The sequence below is a fragment of the Phacochoerus africanus genome, chromosome 16 (genome assembly GCF_016906955.1).
Source record: "Phacochoerus africanus isolate WHEZ1 chromosome 16, ROS_Pafr_v1, whole genome shotgun sequence".
NCBI classification, from domain to species: domain Eukaryota; kingdom Metazoa; phylum Chordata; class Mammalia; order Artiodactyla; family Suidae; genus Phacochoerus; species Phacochoerus africanus.
The window spans coordinates 40094942-40114993 of record NC_062559.1 but is presented as its reverse complement, the minus strand read 5'-3'; the positions used below and the strand labels follow the sequence as shown (position 1 = coordinate 40114993).

General features: G+C 35.3%; 1 protein-coding gene across 10 annotated transcripts in view; it reads left to right on the top strand.

The window, feature by feature from the left end:
• BBS9 (Bardet-Biedl syndrome 9) overlaps positions 1-20052 on the top strand; it is a 728255-nt gene that overhangs the window by 252749 nt on the left and 455454 nt on the right. For all 10 annotated transcript variants that reach the window (XR_007132618.1, XR_007132616.1, XR_007132617.1 and 7 more), the window contains one exon: positions 2165-2317. Coding sequence is in view for 4 of the 10 variants with exons in the window: in XM_047763266.1 (XP_047619222.1) it covers positions 2165-2317 (153 nt within the window). In the remaining 6 variants the exon portion in view is untranslated. The remainder of the gene's footprint in view (positions 1-2164; positions 2318-20052) is intronic.

Below are 20052 nucleotides of genomic sequence, written 5' to 3'. Positions count from 1 at the left end.
GCTAGTAAATCCCTGGTGTTTCTATCTCAGGGACATTTATTTCCTTTCTGAGGAGGGACTTAGGGAATATGGTGACCTATCAGCACTTTTATTTGTTACACAAATTTGGGGCATGCTTATTTATACTTCCTTTATTCTCTGGGCCTGTTTTGGGGGACTTTTTTTATGACTTTAAACTTTGAAATAATGTGGATTTTAGAATCCAAATGTCCTTTAGTTTAAGCTCCATGAAAGCAAGAATTTTTGTCTGTTTTATTCATTGCTGTAATTTCTAATGCATAGAATACTGCTTGAACCTGAGATCAATAAATACTTGTTAAATATTGAAATTCTGACAATTAAAACAGTTCAAGCACTGCTATTTGGTTACACATTCAAAGGAATGATAACCTGGCTGATATCTCAGTATTGAGAATATCTTCAATTTTTTTTTGTTTCAGGCATTAAGGAAATAAAAATTGTAGCAGGAAATCATATAATTAAAAGAGTGAATTGCTCATATCTCTGATAATAATCTTTTAAAAAATTTTTGTTGTTAGATAACTTTTGGTAATGAAATTTTTTTTTTCTTCAAGAGAATATTCTTTGGTTTAGTTAGCTACTTAATGCTTCTGAAATTGGGATTCGAGGAAATTAATAAAATTCCAAGTTTTTTTTTCAATCCTGAATCTGTTCTCCATACATACACTGAAAAGATAAGAGGTTTGGTTTGATATCAAAAATGTAAACTATAATATGTTTGATTTCTGTTCATCTTGAATATGATGTTTATTTCAGAAATAGTTATGACTGTTTTGTAAAGTTGAATTACCAGTTCATGTGGTCTGGTTTCATGGAGTATTCCTTCTATCCTATGACTTTGACTAGCTTTCTTTATTTTAATAATATTAAATTCAGAAGTTATCAGAAGAGTTGAACTGAAATATACTGAAAAATACTGAAAAGAATCACTTATGATTCTCATCCTCCCACTATTCAGTCAACTCTTTGGAGGCAACTATTTTTTTTTTTTTTTTGTCTCTTGTCCTTTTAGGGCTGCACCCACGGCATATGGAGGTTCCCAGGCTAGGGGTCCAGTTGGAGCTACAGCTGCCAGCCTATGCTAGAGCCACCACAATGCTAGATCTGAGCTGTATCTGCGACCTACACCACAGCTCACGGCAGCTCTGGATCCTTAACCACTGAGCAAGGCCAGGGATCGAACCCGCAACCTCATGGTTCCTAGTTGGATTCGTTGACGCTGTGCCATGATGGGAACTCCTGGAGGCAACTTTTAATGTCTAGCTTCTTATTATCTTTCTAAAACTATTTTATGCAGTCACAACTATATTACCATACAGGTTTTTAAAAAAATACATGAGTGATATTCTGTTTTTTTTTTTTTTTGCTTTGTTTCATTCAGTACATCATTGGCTAGTATTGCGTATCAGTACCTAGTGGTTCTGCAAAGTAGTCTTCTTTATTTATTTAAGCTGTTTCCTTCTTGATAAGTATTTTTTATTAGTAGTATTATCTTACTGTAATAGCAATAGAACACATTCTATGATGAATATTCTTGCATGTACATTACTTTTTGCAAGCACACTCCTAAGGTAAATTCCTAGAAGTGGGGATTGCTAGGTCAAAGGGTGTATGTTTGAGAGCTAGTGCATTAACTCTGTGAATTTTGCTCATTTTTCTATTGGAGTGTTGCTCTTTTTCTTACTCACATGTTTTGGGTTGTGGTCCTTTTTTCATCAATTTATAGATGTTTTCTAGATATTATGAGCACAATTTTTTGCCTTTGTGGTTATTGCTGTTATTTTTTGCAGCTTGATATTTGTCTTCTCACTTTACTTACAATGTTTTTCTCTTCCTTTTTTTCTTAACCATATAGAATTGAAAATTTGGGGGGAGAAATCCATATTCTTTTTTTCTTATGTATTTAATCAGTTATCACAAAACATTTATTAAATAATCTATCTTTCCCCCAATATTACTGGGCCATTTTTACTAAATTTCCATTTGACCTATTTCACTCTCTCATCTTTGTATTTACATATCAAATAACATACTTTTCTCTTCATTATTCTTTTCCAACTTTTATTGGCATTGCCTGTATTCTTACTCTAAATATATTTTGTTGTGCACATTTAACCTGAATTAAAGAAATTCTTCATTGTAGTTGCGGATAAATGGTGAAAAATTAGAGGAACTCTTATCTGAAAGAGCTGTACAGTTCCGGGCCATTCAACGTCGTCTGTTAACAAGGTTCAAAGATAAAACACCTGCCCCCCTCCAACACCTGGATACTTTGCTAGATGGAACTTACAAGCAGGTAAGTATAATGTCAGTGAGTTTTCTACTACTGGATATAATTTTTTCCCTCACCTTAAAGTCATGTAGCAGACTATCAAGATAAGGTATTTCTTTCCTATGTATTATGGAGCAGCAAATAGCAGAACTTAAAGTCAAACTCTGCCATCTCTAAGTATGTGATCTTGAGTAAATTAGATTTAGATCCATCAGTTTCCATATATACATCTTGGGGTGGTTGTGAAGATTCCCGTCATTTACATGAAGCAGCCAGCATAATTCCAGGCAAATAGTATATACTTGGTAAATAGTAGCTATTATGATTAGTATTATTGGACAATTCTTGGTACATCCCATAATTATCATCATGATTCTCAAAGTGTCTTACAGAGCAATTATCTTATACTTTGAAGTTTATGTCATTTGATATTTTGAGATGGAATTCTTAAACAGCCCTTTGTTCTAGTTCAAAAAGACTTTTTTCCTCTTCTTCTTGATTCTTCCTTCTACCAGTGGTTTATCATTTGTATGACCAGAGTGATCTGACTCTCACTCTTAAGGTATTATGTCTTCAAAAACTATTCAAAATTATTACCTCAGGCTTGAAATAATAACTTTTAAAATTCAAATTTCATGGGTAAGGCCTTTGCCAGTTCTATTCTAAAGAAGTCAGTTTTGAATGACTACATTATGTCATCTCATATTTCTATAAAATATCACTGATCTGTTTAAAAATCAGTGTTGGTGGTATGATTATTTTGTTAATTTTTTAATTGAATATTTTTGTTGAAATAGTATTCCCATGCAGTTACGACAAAAAATACAGCTCAATCTCATATATCCTTTACCCACATTCCTCCAATGGTAGCGTTTTGTAAAACTATAGTATAATATCACAACCAGGATATTGACATTGATAAAATCCATAGATTTTATTCAGATTTCCACAATTTTACTTGTACTCATTTGTGAGTATATTAACTTCTATACAGTCTTATTACATTGGGTTTCTGTATCCACAACCACATTCAAGAGAAAGAACAGCTTCATCACCACAAGACTCCCCCATATTGCCTTTTATTAACAGAGCTCCCTTTCCCACCATTGCCTTCCTCTACCACATTCTGTTGTTGTTGTCTTTTGGCTGCACCCGAGGCATGTGGAAGTTTCTGGACCAGGGATCAAACCTGCACCATAGCAGAGACCCGAGCCACTGCAGTGACAATGCCAGATCCTTAACCCACTGCGCTGCAAGGGAACTTCACATTCTGTTTTTCTTAAAAGAACAAGTCAGATTTTTTTTTTTTCATAGTTAGCTTTTCTAGAAGAAAGAAAAATAGCTTATTATGTAAACATCAATAAATGTGTTGATAATATGTTTGCTTCTTGAAATTTTCATGGTTATTTGAAAATCAGTAGCAATTTAAGGGACAATCTGTAGCAGCAGTAGGGTATTGGAAAGAAAGTTGGGCTTGGACTCCAAAGACCCCAGTTCTGTCAACTGATTAGCTGTGTGGCTTTTGGCAATTCCCTTACCCTCCTAGAACTTCAATTTTATTCCATAAGATGGGATAAATACTCACTATGTTACTACAAAAATTCTATTCCATAATTGATGTGGAAATGCTTGGTAAATTGTTCCACAAATAGAGATTGCCAATTTATTTTGTGCTGGAGCAATTATGTGACTTTTAGGTGGATAGGCACTAATGCTCTTTCTATTTCACACTTTTTTTCCTCTCTTTGGTGCACTTTTTGTTTTGGTTTGTTTTTATTTTCTTCCTTTTTTCCCTCCTCCTTCTTCGTCTCTTTGATGATCTATCTCATTCTTAGGCCTCCTACCATGCCTGCACTTGGAGTTGAAAATATGTTAAATCTTGTCTTTAATGGTGTTGTATCTTTTTGTGGACACAGTGGCAGAGAGGTCTTTAAAGGGATTTGATGAGGATGTTTGATTTAATGTTTTCCATATTTTCTATGTAGCAAGACTGTCTTTGTCTTATATATTTAAATTTCTAGGGTTTATTTTTTTCTACTTAAACCGAAGGTTGAGTTTTTCCATGATTTGTGATATTACAGGCAAGATGACCAAAACCATAGATTTTCACTTGAATCTAAAGTCTCCATTCTTTTAAAAAGAGAATGAACAAGCTTTTGAAAGAAAAATATGAATACTATAAGGAATTTGACTTAGTTTTAATGTAATTTACTACTCAATTTTATGATAAATATGTTAAGATCATACATAATGCTAAATTCTCCAACTTGGTCCTTTATCATCTCCTCAGAAGTGTAATCACTTTTATATGTTTTTGTGTCTTTCTAGGCCTCTTTTTTTTTTTTCATTCAGAAATGAAATGTTTTGGGAGGCTAAAAAACTTGTAAATACCATCATACTATAAGTATTAGTCTGCCTCTCTTTTTTCTTTGTCTTCCAACAGTATGTACTGGAGTTCTTTCCATACTGGGTAGATCTACTTCTCTATTTGTAATGGCTACATAGTGTTCTGCAATATAGACATTCTGTAGTAAGGACAAACCACAGTTTATTAAAGGATGAATCTTAATAGTAGTGGTGTTTTTTTTTGTTTTTTTTTTTGTCTTTTTAGGGCCACACTCTCGGCATATGGATGTTCCCAGGGTAGGGGTCAAATCGGAGCTACAGCTGTTGGCCTACACCACAGCCACAGTAATGCCAGATCCAAGCTGCGTCTGTGACCTATACAACAGCTCATGGCAATGCCCGATCCTTAACCTACTAAGTGAGGCCAGGGATCGATTGGGTTCATTAAGCACTAAGCTACGACTGGGGAACTCCTTAATAATAGTTTCAACATTGAGTCTAACATTGAGAAAAATCCCTTTTAGATAACTCTATTGTGACCAGACAGGCCTAGGGCATACCTCACTATCACATGCCTTTTGTTTAGGTATACTTATCTTTATACTTTGCCTGGGTAGGGGGCAGATTGCTTGGGTGATTTCCTTGGCAGATTAGCCAAGCTCAGGAAATAACTAGTCATGCTAGAGCCTGCTCTTATTCTCCATGGCATAACACCATTGCATGAGTGTCACTAGATTTTTAAAGTGTTTTCCTAATTTATCAATTTAAAATTAGACCTGCTACCTTGTGGAGTCTTGTTTTCTCATGTGCAAGGAGCTTTTAATTTTTCTTTTAGTGGATCTTAGTGCTACTTTAGTTTCACCAGGAACAGTTGGATAAGCACTCTGAGCCATGCAGTGAAAGATTTACTTCCTGTCCTTTCGTCACCATGCATCTGAGGATGCTATATTGTCATCATTTAATGAAGCCAGAGGTAACTGGTTTATGTGAAAATAGACATAGAAGTCAGATCCTAAAACCAGTGTGTAAACTCTCTGCAGGCAGGGACTCGTTTTTGTTTTGTTTTTTTAATTCACCATTATATTCTCAGCACAGTACATTTTTTGCCGCACTGTAGGTACTTAGTAAACATTTGTTCTAGGAATGAATGCTTTCTTGCCACTAAGATAATTTCTTGAAACTCTTTGATAAGGGCAATCTGACAAAGAACAGAGCAGCAGAAAATTCTTTCAGTTCAAGCTCATGAGTCATTAGGATGATTTATTCCAAAAATCTTCAAAAGCCACTAAAAAATTGAAACCCTCTTCTCACTTCCTAAATAATATTGTTGGAGGATTCAGGTGAACTGTCATAGCTAGGAAGGTTTTATAGCTGCCAATTCTTAGCTAAGAAAGTCTTTTCTGTTCTTTTTTTGTGAGTAGGTGGGTGCCAAAATTAAATATGAAATAATCATCTGTTGAAATATTTCTTTGCAAAAAGAACACTGTCAAGGTTAAATTTCATCATATTCTAAGTATAGTGAGAATTATTTGAGATTTTTCAGCATTAATACTGGTCAGAAGCATGAAAAGTTGATTGTCTCCATTTTTCTTCTACATAATTGAGTTCTTCCTCTTGGAAGCAGACTTTCTTTTACAAAATGTAATGTAGTGAAGATAGGCTATAGAGATGGACGACTGGAGGAAGTTTGGAGATGTTATGGGTGCTAGATATCCAGGAACTGCTATGAATTCCAATAAAGTCCTTAGGACAAACTGGAAATGAGGACCAAGTCCCTTCATATATGAATGATTAAGCATTGTTGAGTTGGCTGAAATGTGAAATAGTTTGTATGATATATTTATTCATGTAGTAGAGTTAGTGATGGTTCAGTTGTAGGTTCTGAGGTCAAAGTTTGGCTTACTAGCTCTTCACTCAGTAATGCTACCTTTTGTGATTTAGGAACCAAAAAGTCAGCTTAGCCGGTACAGAAGTCGGTAAGGCCAGAGTGGGTAGGCAGTATGGGATCTGTGTCTTTAGTGTTTAATAGAAACTCGGAACGACTAGCTCACACAGTGAAGACAGTGAAATGAGCCTTCAATCTTCGAATGATTTGGAATGTAGGTACTTTTGAGTCTGGTCCAGCAAGAGCCTATCAGAGAAAGCCACAGCTTCTAAGGTTGCAGTAAGACATCCAACATTGTTTCCCTTAAATGCATGCTAATAAATGCTCTAGGATTTGAAGTGGCATATCTGAAGTATTCTAGTATAATGATTAAGAACTCTGTGTTTAAAGTCAGCTTACTTGTCTTGCAACCCTGACTCTGTGACCTTGAACTAATAACTTAAACAAAGAGAAAGTAAAACCCTCCCTAAGTTTCAGTTTTCCCATCTGTAGAATGGTGCCTCCTTATTGTGAGGACTGAAACGTGTAAACACATAAATTGCTTAGAGTAGTGCTTGGAGCACAATAAGCTCTCAAGAAATGCTGACTATGATTCTAGGGACAATTCTTCACCTTTATTTGATTAGTAAGCTATGTCATCTCAAAAGTGTTGCTATTCATTGATCAGACAAGAGAGGTTATAATAATACATCATCTTTCTGAAACTGTCGTCTGTCCGCATCACAAATCTAGATCTCAACTAAGGATCAGGAAGACCGTGTGTCCTTAGGATCATTCCAAAACTCTAGCCAGCTGGCCTTGAGCGTTTGGTTCTAGAGAGGGTACCGAAAGGGAACGGGCATCAGGATCATGAGGTCAAGTGGCCATCTTCCTCAAGTCCCTGATTATTTCATCTGGGTGTATTCTTAGAAAGAAAATTGCTTGATCCAAAAATACCTCACACACAGACATACATGCACGTATACCTACATATTGCTCTATAAAAATGTACTAAATTATAGTTCCACCAGCAGTAAATGAGAATGTCTATTTTTTTTTGTCTTTTTTTTTTTTTTTTTTTTTTTTTTTTAGGGCCACACTCACAGCATATGGAGGTTCCTAGGTTATGGGTAGATTGGAGCTACAGCTGCCAGCCAACGCCACAGCCACAGCAATGTGGCATCTGAGCTGCATCTGCAATCTACACCACAGCTCATGGCAGTGCCGGATTCATAACACACTGAGCAAGGCCAAGGATTGACCCTGAGTCCTCATGGATGCTAGTCAGATCCTTTTCTGCTGAGCCATGACAGGAACTCCTGAAAATTTCTATTTTCTAGGTATTATTGTTTTGGTCTTTACAATTCTTAACTGAAAGGATAATTTGATTGTTATTTTAATCATTCTTTATTTACTTACCCATCAGGTTGAACATTTAAATATTAATTGGCTGTTTGTCTTTCTTCTTTTGTGACTTACATATGTAAAACTGTTTGTTCAATAGTACGTCTGGTAACTCAGCTTTTTCTTATCATTTTGTGTATCTTAAGAGTGGCAATCTTTTGGCTTCTATCATGCATAAAACATACTTTATGTAAGGAATGTAATTTATCTTCACATATAAAGGAAATTTTACCAATTTGTCATTTGCCTTTTATTTTTATTTATAATTTTTTTTATTTATAATTTTTTTTAGACAAGTAAAATTTATAAAGTATTTACGTAGTAAAATCTATTCATCTTTTTCTCTTGGGTTTCCATGTCTAGGAAAGCCTTCTCATGTCAAGAGTACATAAATATCGACCTATAATTTATTTAAAAGTTCTTATGCTATCATTCTTTATATATACTTTTAAAAATCCACCTGGAATGTATTATGCAATTTAGTAGAAATCTAATCTCCTGGTCAAAAATGATTAGCTAGTTGTCTCAGTCCCTGCTTATTGCATAATCCATTATTCTCTCACTGAGCTGAAATGCTACCTGTAACATTGAACAAATTTACTCTGTAGCAAACTACCCCAAACCTTAGTGGTTTAAAACAACAATTCATTATGGTTTATGAGTCTCTGAATCAGTTGGGCATTTCTGCTGACCTGGGCCACGTTTGACTGAACTCACTCATGTGTCTCTGGTTAGCTGGTTGCTCAGCTGGGGACTGGATGGCCTAGGATGTACTTACATATTTGGCCTTTGGCTCATAATTAGATGGGATGATTGTGCCACATGTCTCCCCTGGTCCAGTGGGCTGGCCTGGCCTTATTCACATGGTGTCTACAAATCCCAATGCACAGGTACTCTTTAAGCCCCTGCCTGTGCCATGTCTCTAATTCCCATTGGGCTTGACCAACCCAGATCAAAGGGCTTGGGAGATAGATTCTGCTTCTTTATTGGAGGAGTAGAAAATCATGGGTATTTTTACAATCTACCCCACTTCCTTTAACATGTACTAAATTATTGAAATGTTTTAAAAGATGTTTTTTTTTTCAACCATTCCTAATCCTCGAATTTAGGTTTTCTATACTTTTTACTTTGAAACAAATTTTTTTCATTAAAATTTTATTAGTTCATAATTAATTATGGTCTATGGACTCTAAAGATAATTTCTCTCATAACTAGTTATGTTTGTCAAGAATTGTTTAAAGCAAACAGAGCATCTATGCCACTTAAGGCTAGTGAACCTGCCTGAATACTTGCTTGTGTGCTTAGTTGTGGTCAGTTGTTTTGGGAATGGGACCTGTTGTCCAGTTTCCTTATAGGTCCCTACTCTAGCCCTGTCCAGGGTGGGCTTCATGGGTGTGATCTGTGTCATCACAGCGCTGAGTGTTTGGTTGAATGCTCTGAGCTTCTCAAATAATGTAGGTGGTCTGGCCCCAATGGGATACTAACTAATTACTAATGAGTAGAACAAGACAATTGGGAGTTAAAATACAGGACAAAATTCAAAGACATAATAGTTTTATTACCTCTACCTCCAAACCACCTCTAAGTTTCCCCAAAGATGAAGAAAAGGGGATGCAGCGGGTATCAGTGAGCCCCTGTGAATAGCTCAAAGATTTCTTTCGGGAAAGGCATCTCCATTAACTGACACAGAAGTGACAAGGGTTGTCTCATTTAGGAATATCATCTGGCAATTAGTTGTCTCTAAGCATGTTGTGAGTGACAGCCTCTTTTGAGATTTCTATCCAGCGGGTCACTGGCTTTAAGATCACCAAGAATAGTTATGAATTTTGGTGCATGCAGATGTCAGCCAACCGCTTTTCTCCTTTTTTTTTTTTGTCTTTTCTAGGGCTGCACTTGCGGCATGTGGAGGTTCCCAGTATAGGGGTCTAATGGAGCCATAGCCACTGGCCTACGCCAGAGCCACAGCAACGCAGAATCCGAGGCACATCTGTGACCTACACCACAGCTCATGGCAACGCTGGATCCTTAGCCCACTGAGCGAGGCCAGGGATTGAACCCACAACCTCATCATTCCTAGTCAGATTCGTTAACCACTGAGCCACAACAGGAACTCCTTTTTTTTTTTTTTTTTGTCTCCTGTTTTTAACTGCAAATTATTTCTTGTATTCTGTATTTTTCATTGGATTGGAACCCCAAAATCACATTGCCGCATTATCATTTTACTCTTAGTAGCATGCCTTTCCTTTACAGTATCTACCTACTTCACATTAAACTCCACTAGGGGTCATTTACCGAGGTCATCCTATGGCTGAGTCAAGGAGAGGGGACCAGGACTATCACTCTGGGAAAAGCATCTTGTGATTCTTACATGGGAAGGATCTGATTTCCTGTGATTGAGCATTTTCCAGTTGCTCATCACAAATTCTAGAATTTTGGGGAAAAAAGTCTTCTTTTTTGAAAGAACTTTAACCTTTACTTCTAGCTCTAGAAGCATAATGTTGAAAGAAAGTAGCCATGTCAAGATTTTTTTTTTAGTAGTTAGAAACCTAAATTTCCTTAGTTGGTTTATTGGAATACTGCTTTTTCAACCACTTTAAAATATTTTTGGAGAACCTAAGAAAGAAAGTATGGGAAGAGAAGGGAAATTCATATTTTTTGAGCATATATTGAGCCTGAGACACATTTCATTTATGGTTTTAATATAATCATCTTATGATGATGGCATTCTTGTTTCCATTTCATGGGTGAAGAATTTGAGACTTAGAGCAGGGTTAAGCAACTTGCTCAGTGTTAGATATTAAGCCATCTATTCCAAAGTCCATGCTTTAGCATGTCGTGGCATTTTTACTTTAATTATTTCCAGGTGGGACATAGGCATAGGTTTTCTTTAGCAAAACTTCAGTCAGGTTGAAGAAAAAAAGAGATTTGTGCAAAATATTTGTATATATTCATGGTGTGTAAATGTATATACTCATGACCATCCAATATTCATTGCATATACATCTATTAGAAAGTAACAACATTTTCTGGAGAGTTACCCAAGATGTATATTGTATCTGAGACTTGAATATCAGAGGAAGAGGGGACTTTGTTAATTTAACTGATACTGAAATTCACTTTCTTTGCTATCAAATGCTAATGCGTATTGCATTTGGCAGAAAAGCTTTGGAAAATAAATTTTCTTGCATGTTATAAAATTTTTCATGCACATTTGTTTGTCAAAGCAAGACTGGTTGAATTGAAATAGAGGAAATTTAGATTTACCCTATGGTTTGGCTTGTGTTTTGAAGCTTTTGTGTATACTGAGACTTTTTTTCTCTACTTGAACACTAACCCTCTGTTGTAACAGCGGAAAAGTGTTTACTAATCCAAAAGTTTAATTGTGTCAGATGACATATGTGTGATGTAATGACTGATAATCATTAATGTTTTAGAAAGGCACTTGGCTGATTTTTCTCTTCTACAAAACAGAGGTTCTATTAGGCATAATTTTAAACAGAGATCCTGTGGTTTGGAGTTTGCTATTTGTTGCTTTTTCTGTACTTAAAACTTCCTTCCACTCTGTTTATTTTTGTGGTATTGATATATAAAATCATTTTAAGTCACACAGAAATCTCAGAGCTTTCTGGTCTGTGACTTTTTAAATGAGCATGATTTTTGCTGATAACACAAAGGACTATGTGATGAAGCCATTCAGAGGCCTACTTCCTTTTTGCATTGGCAAGTAAAAACAATATGCTGAAAGACTAAGAAGGAAGTATGGTAATGATTGGTGCATTTGTTGATGATTTGGTGATGTTGCTACATTTGTTTTCCTTATAACCTCTTAAGAGCTAAGAACTTCTTCTTCCCAAGGAGATAGAATAAACAGATCATAAAGAAAGCACAGAAACTTTTAACCATATGTTTTGCGATGAATGAGAGTGATGAGTTTGAAAAAAAGGATGCGATGGCAGTAAAAAAGTGGAGTTTGTATGTTTTCACCCCACATTTCTATTGTTGGATATTTATCCACGAAAATAGTTCTCAAAAGAAAAAGAATACATTCATCAAGTTGTTCATTTACTATATTAATCATCTTTGCAAGAAATTATGAATCAGCTTTCCATAGTTGATAAATGATTAAGTTTATTGTAGTATTATCATTTGATATGATGCCATTGCCTCTCATTATTTTATCTCATTTAAAAAATTGGAATAATATAAAACTTTTAAAAGAGTTGAAAAAATCAGGTTAGTATTTGGTAGGTTACAAATAATTAAATAGATGTGTCTATAATAGAAAAGTATGCAAAGAATTGGAAGGAATAAAAAAACTTGAAGATTACGTACATTTGTTTTAGCTGACTTTAAATTCTTAAATAATTTCATTTAGTATTTTTGTGATCATAATTTCATCAGCATGAAAAAATTTTCACAATATGTGACTGTACTTAACACTACTGAACTATACATTTAAAAACAATTAAGGTGATAAATTTTATATTCTATTTTACCACAATGAAAAAATAATAACTTTTTGAAAAATAGCTTATGGTCATAAACTCCTGGTTTTCTGAGGAAAATATTTCCTCTCTCCTATATGTGCCCTATAAACTAACTTCTCTAGTCTCCTAATGTTTAGAGCTTTGGATTATCACTCTGTATATGAGTTAGTTTATGCCTCTTTACTCAAAAGAGAGCAATTAGATAACTGGATGGTATGCTTGAATGAGTGTATGGATAAAGAAGGGTGTTGTTTGCTCTGTCTGACCCTAAACTCACTAGGTCATCAACCAAACTAGAGAAGCATATAAGCTCTCGCAAAATGATGTAAATTTTTCTTCATCCAGGTCAGAGTGCAATCTGGAATGTCATTTCCAAGGTGTGTTTCTTATTAGTACATCACTGATATGTTTGATATATGTGTTTGACTGTACACAACCATAGCTCAGCAGAAACATAGTCAAGCCATAAATATAAGCCATATATGTAATTTAAAAATTTTCTAGTAGCCACATGAAAAAAAGTAAAATGAAATAAGTGAATTTAATTTTGATACTGTGTTTTATTTAACTCTACACATCTAAAATATTGACATTTCAATATGTAATCAAATAAAAATATTAATGGGATAGTTTATATATTTTTTAATAGTAAGTCTTCAAAACATGATTTAAAACATGCTGTAAAAACACTTGCAGAACATTTCAAGTGCTGATAGTCACATGTGGCTAGTGTCTGCCTTAGTAAACTTTACAGTTGTAGCTACAGATAATTATCAACTCATAATTTTATATTGTTTCTTGCCTCTTTTCTGGATTTTCTTCTTTCCTTTGATCCCTTTAAATTCTTATTTATGATAAGACTATCACTGACCCAATGATTTTCACTTAGTAAATGTGAAAAGCAGGCAGTGGGAAGCACTTAGATTGTTAGGGGGCTACCAGGAACCGTTGCTTACATAAACCATGCCTTCAGGTATTGTTAAAAAAAAAAAGCATCAAATTTTATGTCAACAGCCCTTAGGTTTCAGTTCCAGCTTTCTCTGGCTCTTTGACTGTGGGCGTGTCACTTAACCTCTCCAATCCTTGGCTTCCTCTCTTTCATCTTTGGATATCCTTAGAACTATTTTGAGCAGCATCCAGCATGGTGCTTATCTTAAATAAAATTCTCTATAAATATTTATTGTGCTATATAATGGTTAGGGCAAAGGATTTAGAATATTAAGTCTCCATCACTACAGAATTTCAGAAACAAATAGGGCCTTTGGGGTCATCTAGTGCCGGCCCCTAGACTGGGATGTGATTCTTGGCCAGTCATTGTTTGTTTGGTGGACACTAATGATGGTGATCTAAGTTACAGAGCCTTGTGAAACTGAATTAGTTTTCAAACAAAATATAAGTGCAAAGTATTATTATAAGTTGGAGTTATGCTTCACTGGATTTAGTTATGTAACACTAATTGATATTATGGCAGTTGTACATAAATCAAGGGGAGAATAGACCTATCAGTATATAAAAAACATTCTACTTCTAATATCTATCTGGTGTGCTTTACTTCCCTGGGGCATATTTTTTTTTTTATAAATTGAAGGCATACTTCTTTAGTCTTCATGTTGTTCAATCAGTATTGGAATTTTCTGCTTGCTAGTGTTAGCTTGAACATCTCCCTGGATTGTAAATTCAATATTAGAATTTTATTTCGGCAAATTTACCAGATTCCGAAATGTGATCTATTTCTGATATAAAGCATTCTAAGGCAAAAGCAATTAAGATACTGTCTTGTGATAAAACTTCATTCTATTTGTTGTTTGATCTTTAAAAAAAATTAGTCCTCTGACATATACTCAGAAGCAAGATATTTCTAATATTACAATAAAACAATTAATGGGTCCATCATAAGGAAATGAGAATCTTATCTTTTTGTGTCAGTGATGAGAGAAAAATATATAAGTGGCCTCCAATTATCTGTAATTGTACGAGGTTTTCTTTCATTTATGTTATCTACCTTCCTGTTCAACCCCATCTAGCACAATTGTTCCTTTTGTATTAGTTTTCTGTAAATGGAGTTCTGAATGGTTTGAATTGTGAATTAACAATGATCATAATCTCACAACCCTTTTCTCTACCTTCCTTCCCTTCCCTGCCTTTCTCTTTCTCTTGTAAAAGAAAACAAATCCCATTTCCTAGAGAGATTATTTTATGATCTTTCTTAACAAAAGAAAAAGGTGTATGGTCTTTATAAGAGTATTTATGAACTGCTGAATAATCTGATCAGTCCTGAGATATATTTCTCTGAGTATTAATAAGTAGAGGGCTAATAGTGCTCTGAGTGTTGCATGAAAGTATGAAATGTAACCAAGGATAAATTGAGGTGATGTATTTTTTTAAAAGATATTTTTGTGAGGTCTAGCTATATATCCAAAAACAAGGTGGTAATAGGTTAAAGCAATTAAATCTAATTAAAAGAATTGAACTTTGAACATCAGACTTTAAGTGGGTTTAAATTTATTATCACTGTACTTGGGAATCATTAATAAAATATTTTGCAGTAAAATCAGCAGATATTTATCTTTACTATTTTACCTGAAGATCACCCCATATTGTTGTTTTAAAGTTTCCTTTTATATGATTTCCAAATATCTTATAGCAGGATATTGGATTTCAGGGAGATCCAACCACCCTTCCCACCCAGATATTAATTCTCTGCCTCCCTCTACCCTCATCTAAGACTGGCTTATGGCCAGCACTTAATATTCTTGTTCACCTGGTTCCCTAGCTAGGATCATTGGCTCAAAAGTCATATTTTTGGAGATGTTTTTCCTAGGGAAATGATAGATTTTCATGGGGCCATCTTCCTCCATCTTTTATCCCACCTTTGTGATTCAAGGTAAAAGTATGTAAGAGGATTGGCCCTTGCTAAGTTGAGGCCATAGACTCAAGGCAACTCAGGAAAACCACAAGGTCCCCATCCTGCTCCCAATCCTTCTAGTCTTAATGTATTAGTTACCTGTCTGACATATTAGACAAGGTGCTTATCTGTAGTTTTTCTCTGTTTGTTTTTGTCCTATCTCATTCCAAGACCTTTAGGATCCCTGTTGTCTATCCAATTAAATTGAGAGCTCTTACTCTGACATTCAAAGGTCTCTGAAGAGTGGAACCCAACTTCTTCTAATGCTAACTCCTATTTCTGCAAAAACTACTTGCCAGCCGAACTAGCCTATCCTCTAAAATGAAACTCTATTGATGTATAATTTGCATATTGTAAAATCCACCTATTATAAATGTACCATTTAATGATTTTTAGTAAATTTATAGAGTTGTGCCATTATCACCACAACCCAATTTTAGAACATTACTATTATCCACCAAAGCTCCCTTGTGTCCATTTATACTTGGTCCCCTCTCCCACTCTTAATACCAAGAAACTGTTGATCTACTGTCTTAGCTGACCTTTTCTGAATATTTCATATAAATAGAATTACACAATAAATCATCTTTTGAGTCTTTTTTTTAACCTAACATAATATTTTTGAGATTCATCCATGCTATAGTGTGTGTCAGGAACTTTCTCCTTTTTATTGCTGAACAGTATTCCATTGTATGGATATACCACATTTTGTTTTGTATCAGTTGATAGACATTTGGATTGTTTCCATAGTCTGCGAGTAATGCTGCTATGAACATTCATGTACATGTCTTTATATGGACACATCTTTTGTCTTAGTAGATTATTAGGAGTGGAATTGCAGGGTCATATGGTTAATTTATGTTTAACTTTCTAAGAAATCACAAACTGTTTTCCAGTTTGTGTTGTATCATTTTATATTTCCATCAGCAACATATGAGGGTTCCAGTTTCTCTACATGGTTACCAACATTTGTTATCCTTTTTTTTTTTTAAAGCTACAGCCATTCCAGTGGGTGTCTCATTATGATTTTAATTTGTATTTTTCCTAATTACTAATGATGTTGGGCATATTTTCATTTGCTTATAGACTATTCTCTTTTTATCAAACTTACCCTGTGCATTTCTTCCATTATGCCTGTGCTTATGCTGTTCTCACCACCTGAATCTTACCTTTTTGAAACGTTTCCTTATTTCATCCTGCCACTCCCAGTTGTATGTGATCTCTCCTCCCTTTAAACTTCAAGGGCGCTATGATTAAACCTCTGTTGTGATAATTACTTATGTTATTCTGCCTGATATTATGGTTACTTGACTACTTGCCTCTTTTCTCCTGGTGATCCATAAGCTTTTGTATGACTGGGGCAGTTCCTTTGTCCATCAGTGCATAAAACAGTGACATACTAGGAGAAGTACTCCATGACTGCCAAATAGATTTGTGCATGTTAGAGAAGAGAGGCTTCAGTAGTTAGAAATACAGGCAGATAGGCTAATTGGGCTCAGTTTCACTTCTGCGTTAGCTACAGCCAGAATACTTCCTGTCTCACTTTGTGAGGATCATTCTTCGAGTTATTTTCCTGTTCCCTGCTCTCTTTAGGGCATGGATTCCAGTACTGATCACCTCAAGTGATTTATTCCCTATACCCATGAGTCCCTTATTATACTCTTTGGGAGGCCAACATCGGAACACTGTCTATTCCTGATGCCGCTTGAAATTCATGCCTGAAAACTCATTTACCTAAAATCTTAGCTTCATCTCGGTCAGTCACCTCTCCCCTTTCTCTTAGTCAGTCAGCATTCTCCTCGAGCCCGCTACACACCCCCTCCCTCTCAGGAGACGCCTTAAATCCTACTTTTCCAGTAAGATTGAGACCATCAGTTAGATCTCTCTCATGGTCTCACCAAGCCTCTGGAAACTTATCCTTCCTTATCTTTCTTCCTGTGTCAAAGGATGAGCTTCCTTCCTATCCTTCAGGATCCATCCTTCACTTAACCCTTTTGACCTTCCACTAGCTTCTGGAATATAAACTTACTAGTCATTTATTCTGGTTCTTATATTTTTTTCTCTCTCTCCCTCTCTGTTCTTTCCCTAAAACTTATAAACTTGCTGAAGTCTATGCGAACATAGACCTGTCTTCTGAAACTTTTTTTGGTGTTCCTCTCCTAGATGAACCATTCTCCCCATCCTTTTTTTGGTGTTCCTCTCCTAGATGAACCATTCTCTCCATCCTTTTTTCTTTCATGCACTTGTCTCACAAGAAATTTCTGCTTTTATTTTCTCTACTCTCTCACCTCCCATTTCATATATCCATCCACCTTTTTTCTTCCATTGAAAAAAACCCCACATAATATGAACTCAGTTGTATTAACAGATTTTTGCGTAGACAGTATAGTTTTGTTAACTGCCTATATATACATTGTTATATAGCAGATCTTTAGAACTTTTTCATTTTGTGTGACTGAAACTCTATACCCATTATATAGCAACTCCTCACCACCACCACTCCCCCCAAACCCTTGGCAATCATCATTTTACTTTCTAGGAGTTTAATTACCTTAGATATTTCATATAAGTGGACTCATGCAATATTTGTTCTTCAGTGATTGGCATAATCACTTAGCATAAGTCTTCAAAGTTCATCCATCTTGTTACAAATAGAAGAATTTTCTTCATTCTTATGGCTAATATTACACTGTATGCATATGGCACATTTTGTTTATTCATTCATCTGTTGACATTTAGATTGTTTCCATATCTTGGCTACTGTAAATAATGCTGCAATGAATATGAGAGTGCAGATATATTTTCAAGTTCAGATACCACTTCTTCTGAATAAATATTTGGAAGTGTAACTGCTGGCTCATATGGTAGTTCTACTTTTAATCTTTTGAGGAACCTCCATACTGTTTTCTACAGTGGCTATACCATTTTACATTCCCACCAACAGTGTACAGTGGTTCCAGTTTCTCCACATCCTTGCCAACATTGTTATTTTCTTTTCCCCTATTTCTTTTTTATAATGGCCATCCTAACAGGTGTTCATATAGAATTGTAGGAGTTTCTTATATTTGGGGGTATTAGCCCCTTATTATGTATATGGTTTTCAGATATTTTCTCCCATTCCATAAGTTGCCTGTTCACAATGTTGATTATTTCTTTTGCCATGCAGAAGCTTATTAGTCTGATATAGGCCCACTCATTTATTTTTGCTTTTGATACCTATGCTACTGGTGTCATATCCAGGAAATCATTGCCACGACCAATGTTATGATGGGGAATGAATTGAATCTGTATGTTGCTTTGGGTAGTATGGACATCTTAATGATACTAAGTCTTTCAGTCCATGAACATGGAATGTCTTTCCAATTACGTGTCTTTAATTATTTGTCTACTTTTACTTTATGATTTTTTATTTTATGATTTTTATTCTTTCCATTATAGTTGATTTATAGTGTTTATTTATCTACTTTTAATGTGTCTTATGCCTCTGTTACTCTTACCCCTGGTCTTCAAATCCATTAAATATATTTTGGTTATTATACTACATGGTCTTACTTCCATGTTTAATTCTGTTGTGTTCTCCTATTTTTTTGAAATCTTTGCTGGGTGCCTTAAATGTATAGTCATTCCTATGACCGTTTCTTCTTTGCTCTCCTCATTGGCTACTCTTCCTCTTCCTACCTTTAAATGTTGATGTTCCACCTGATCTCCTTTTCTTCCTTCTGGACATACTCTCACTGTCTAGATGATTTCTATATGAGTTCTCTACTCCCTGATGGGACATTCTGATGTTTAAGTATGTATAAAACTCTATGTTAGGACTGTGAGTAGAGAAGTGGTAAAAATTAACCAGAACTAGTCTCTACCTATTTCCATATTCAACATATATGTGTTTCCACTGGAATATCCCTTCCCATTACTCACACATGTACAAACATATTCATGACCTGTTTTACTGATTGCACACACCACTTGTGGGTCACACAACGTAAGGATAGAGAACGAACTGAGGATAGAGCAGAAAACAGAACTGAGGATAGAGCAGAAAACAGATCTGAGGACTGAGCCTGGTGGTTCTCTAGCATTTAAGGCCCACTGAGAATTGTTTGCCTTTCCAATGAATAGTCTAGACAAAAATGCTATTTAAAATTCTTTTGTCTATTTTTTTTTTTTTTTGTCTGCACCCATGATACGTGGGAGCTCCTGAGCCAGGGATTGAACCTGTGCCACACCAGTGACCTGAGCTGCTGTAGTGACAATGCCAAATCTTTAACCTGCTGAGCCACAAGGAAACTCCTTTTTGTCTACTTTTAAAAAATATAAAATCTGACTTCTGGCTTTCTGTCGAATTTGGGGGCACCATTTTCTGCTTCTTTCTCTTACTGATCTGTAGCAGCCCTGCACTTTCCTAATTTACTGGTTCTAGAGGTTTAGCACACCGGTTACCAAGTTTATTTGATTTATAAATAAGACCAGTGAGTGCTAAGCAGGGCCTAAATATCTTGTTAGTGGTCTGTGTGAATTTGTCTTAGGTCATGCGCTTTATTTGTGAATCCCTTTTAGGAGTTGTTTTCTTCTCTTAGTCTCTCCAACCCCTCATAATTCATATTATTGCATTGGATGTATGAAATTACTAGAGAATTAGATCTAGATAGCTGATATTTTACCAAATGTACCTACCTCTTCCCACACTTCTTGTGCATACATATGTTCTTTTGTTACAAAGGTTTTTGCGTTTAGAAAATAAACTGAAAGT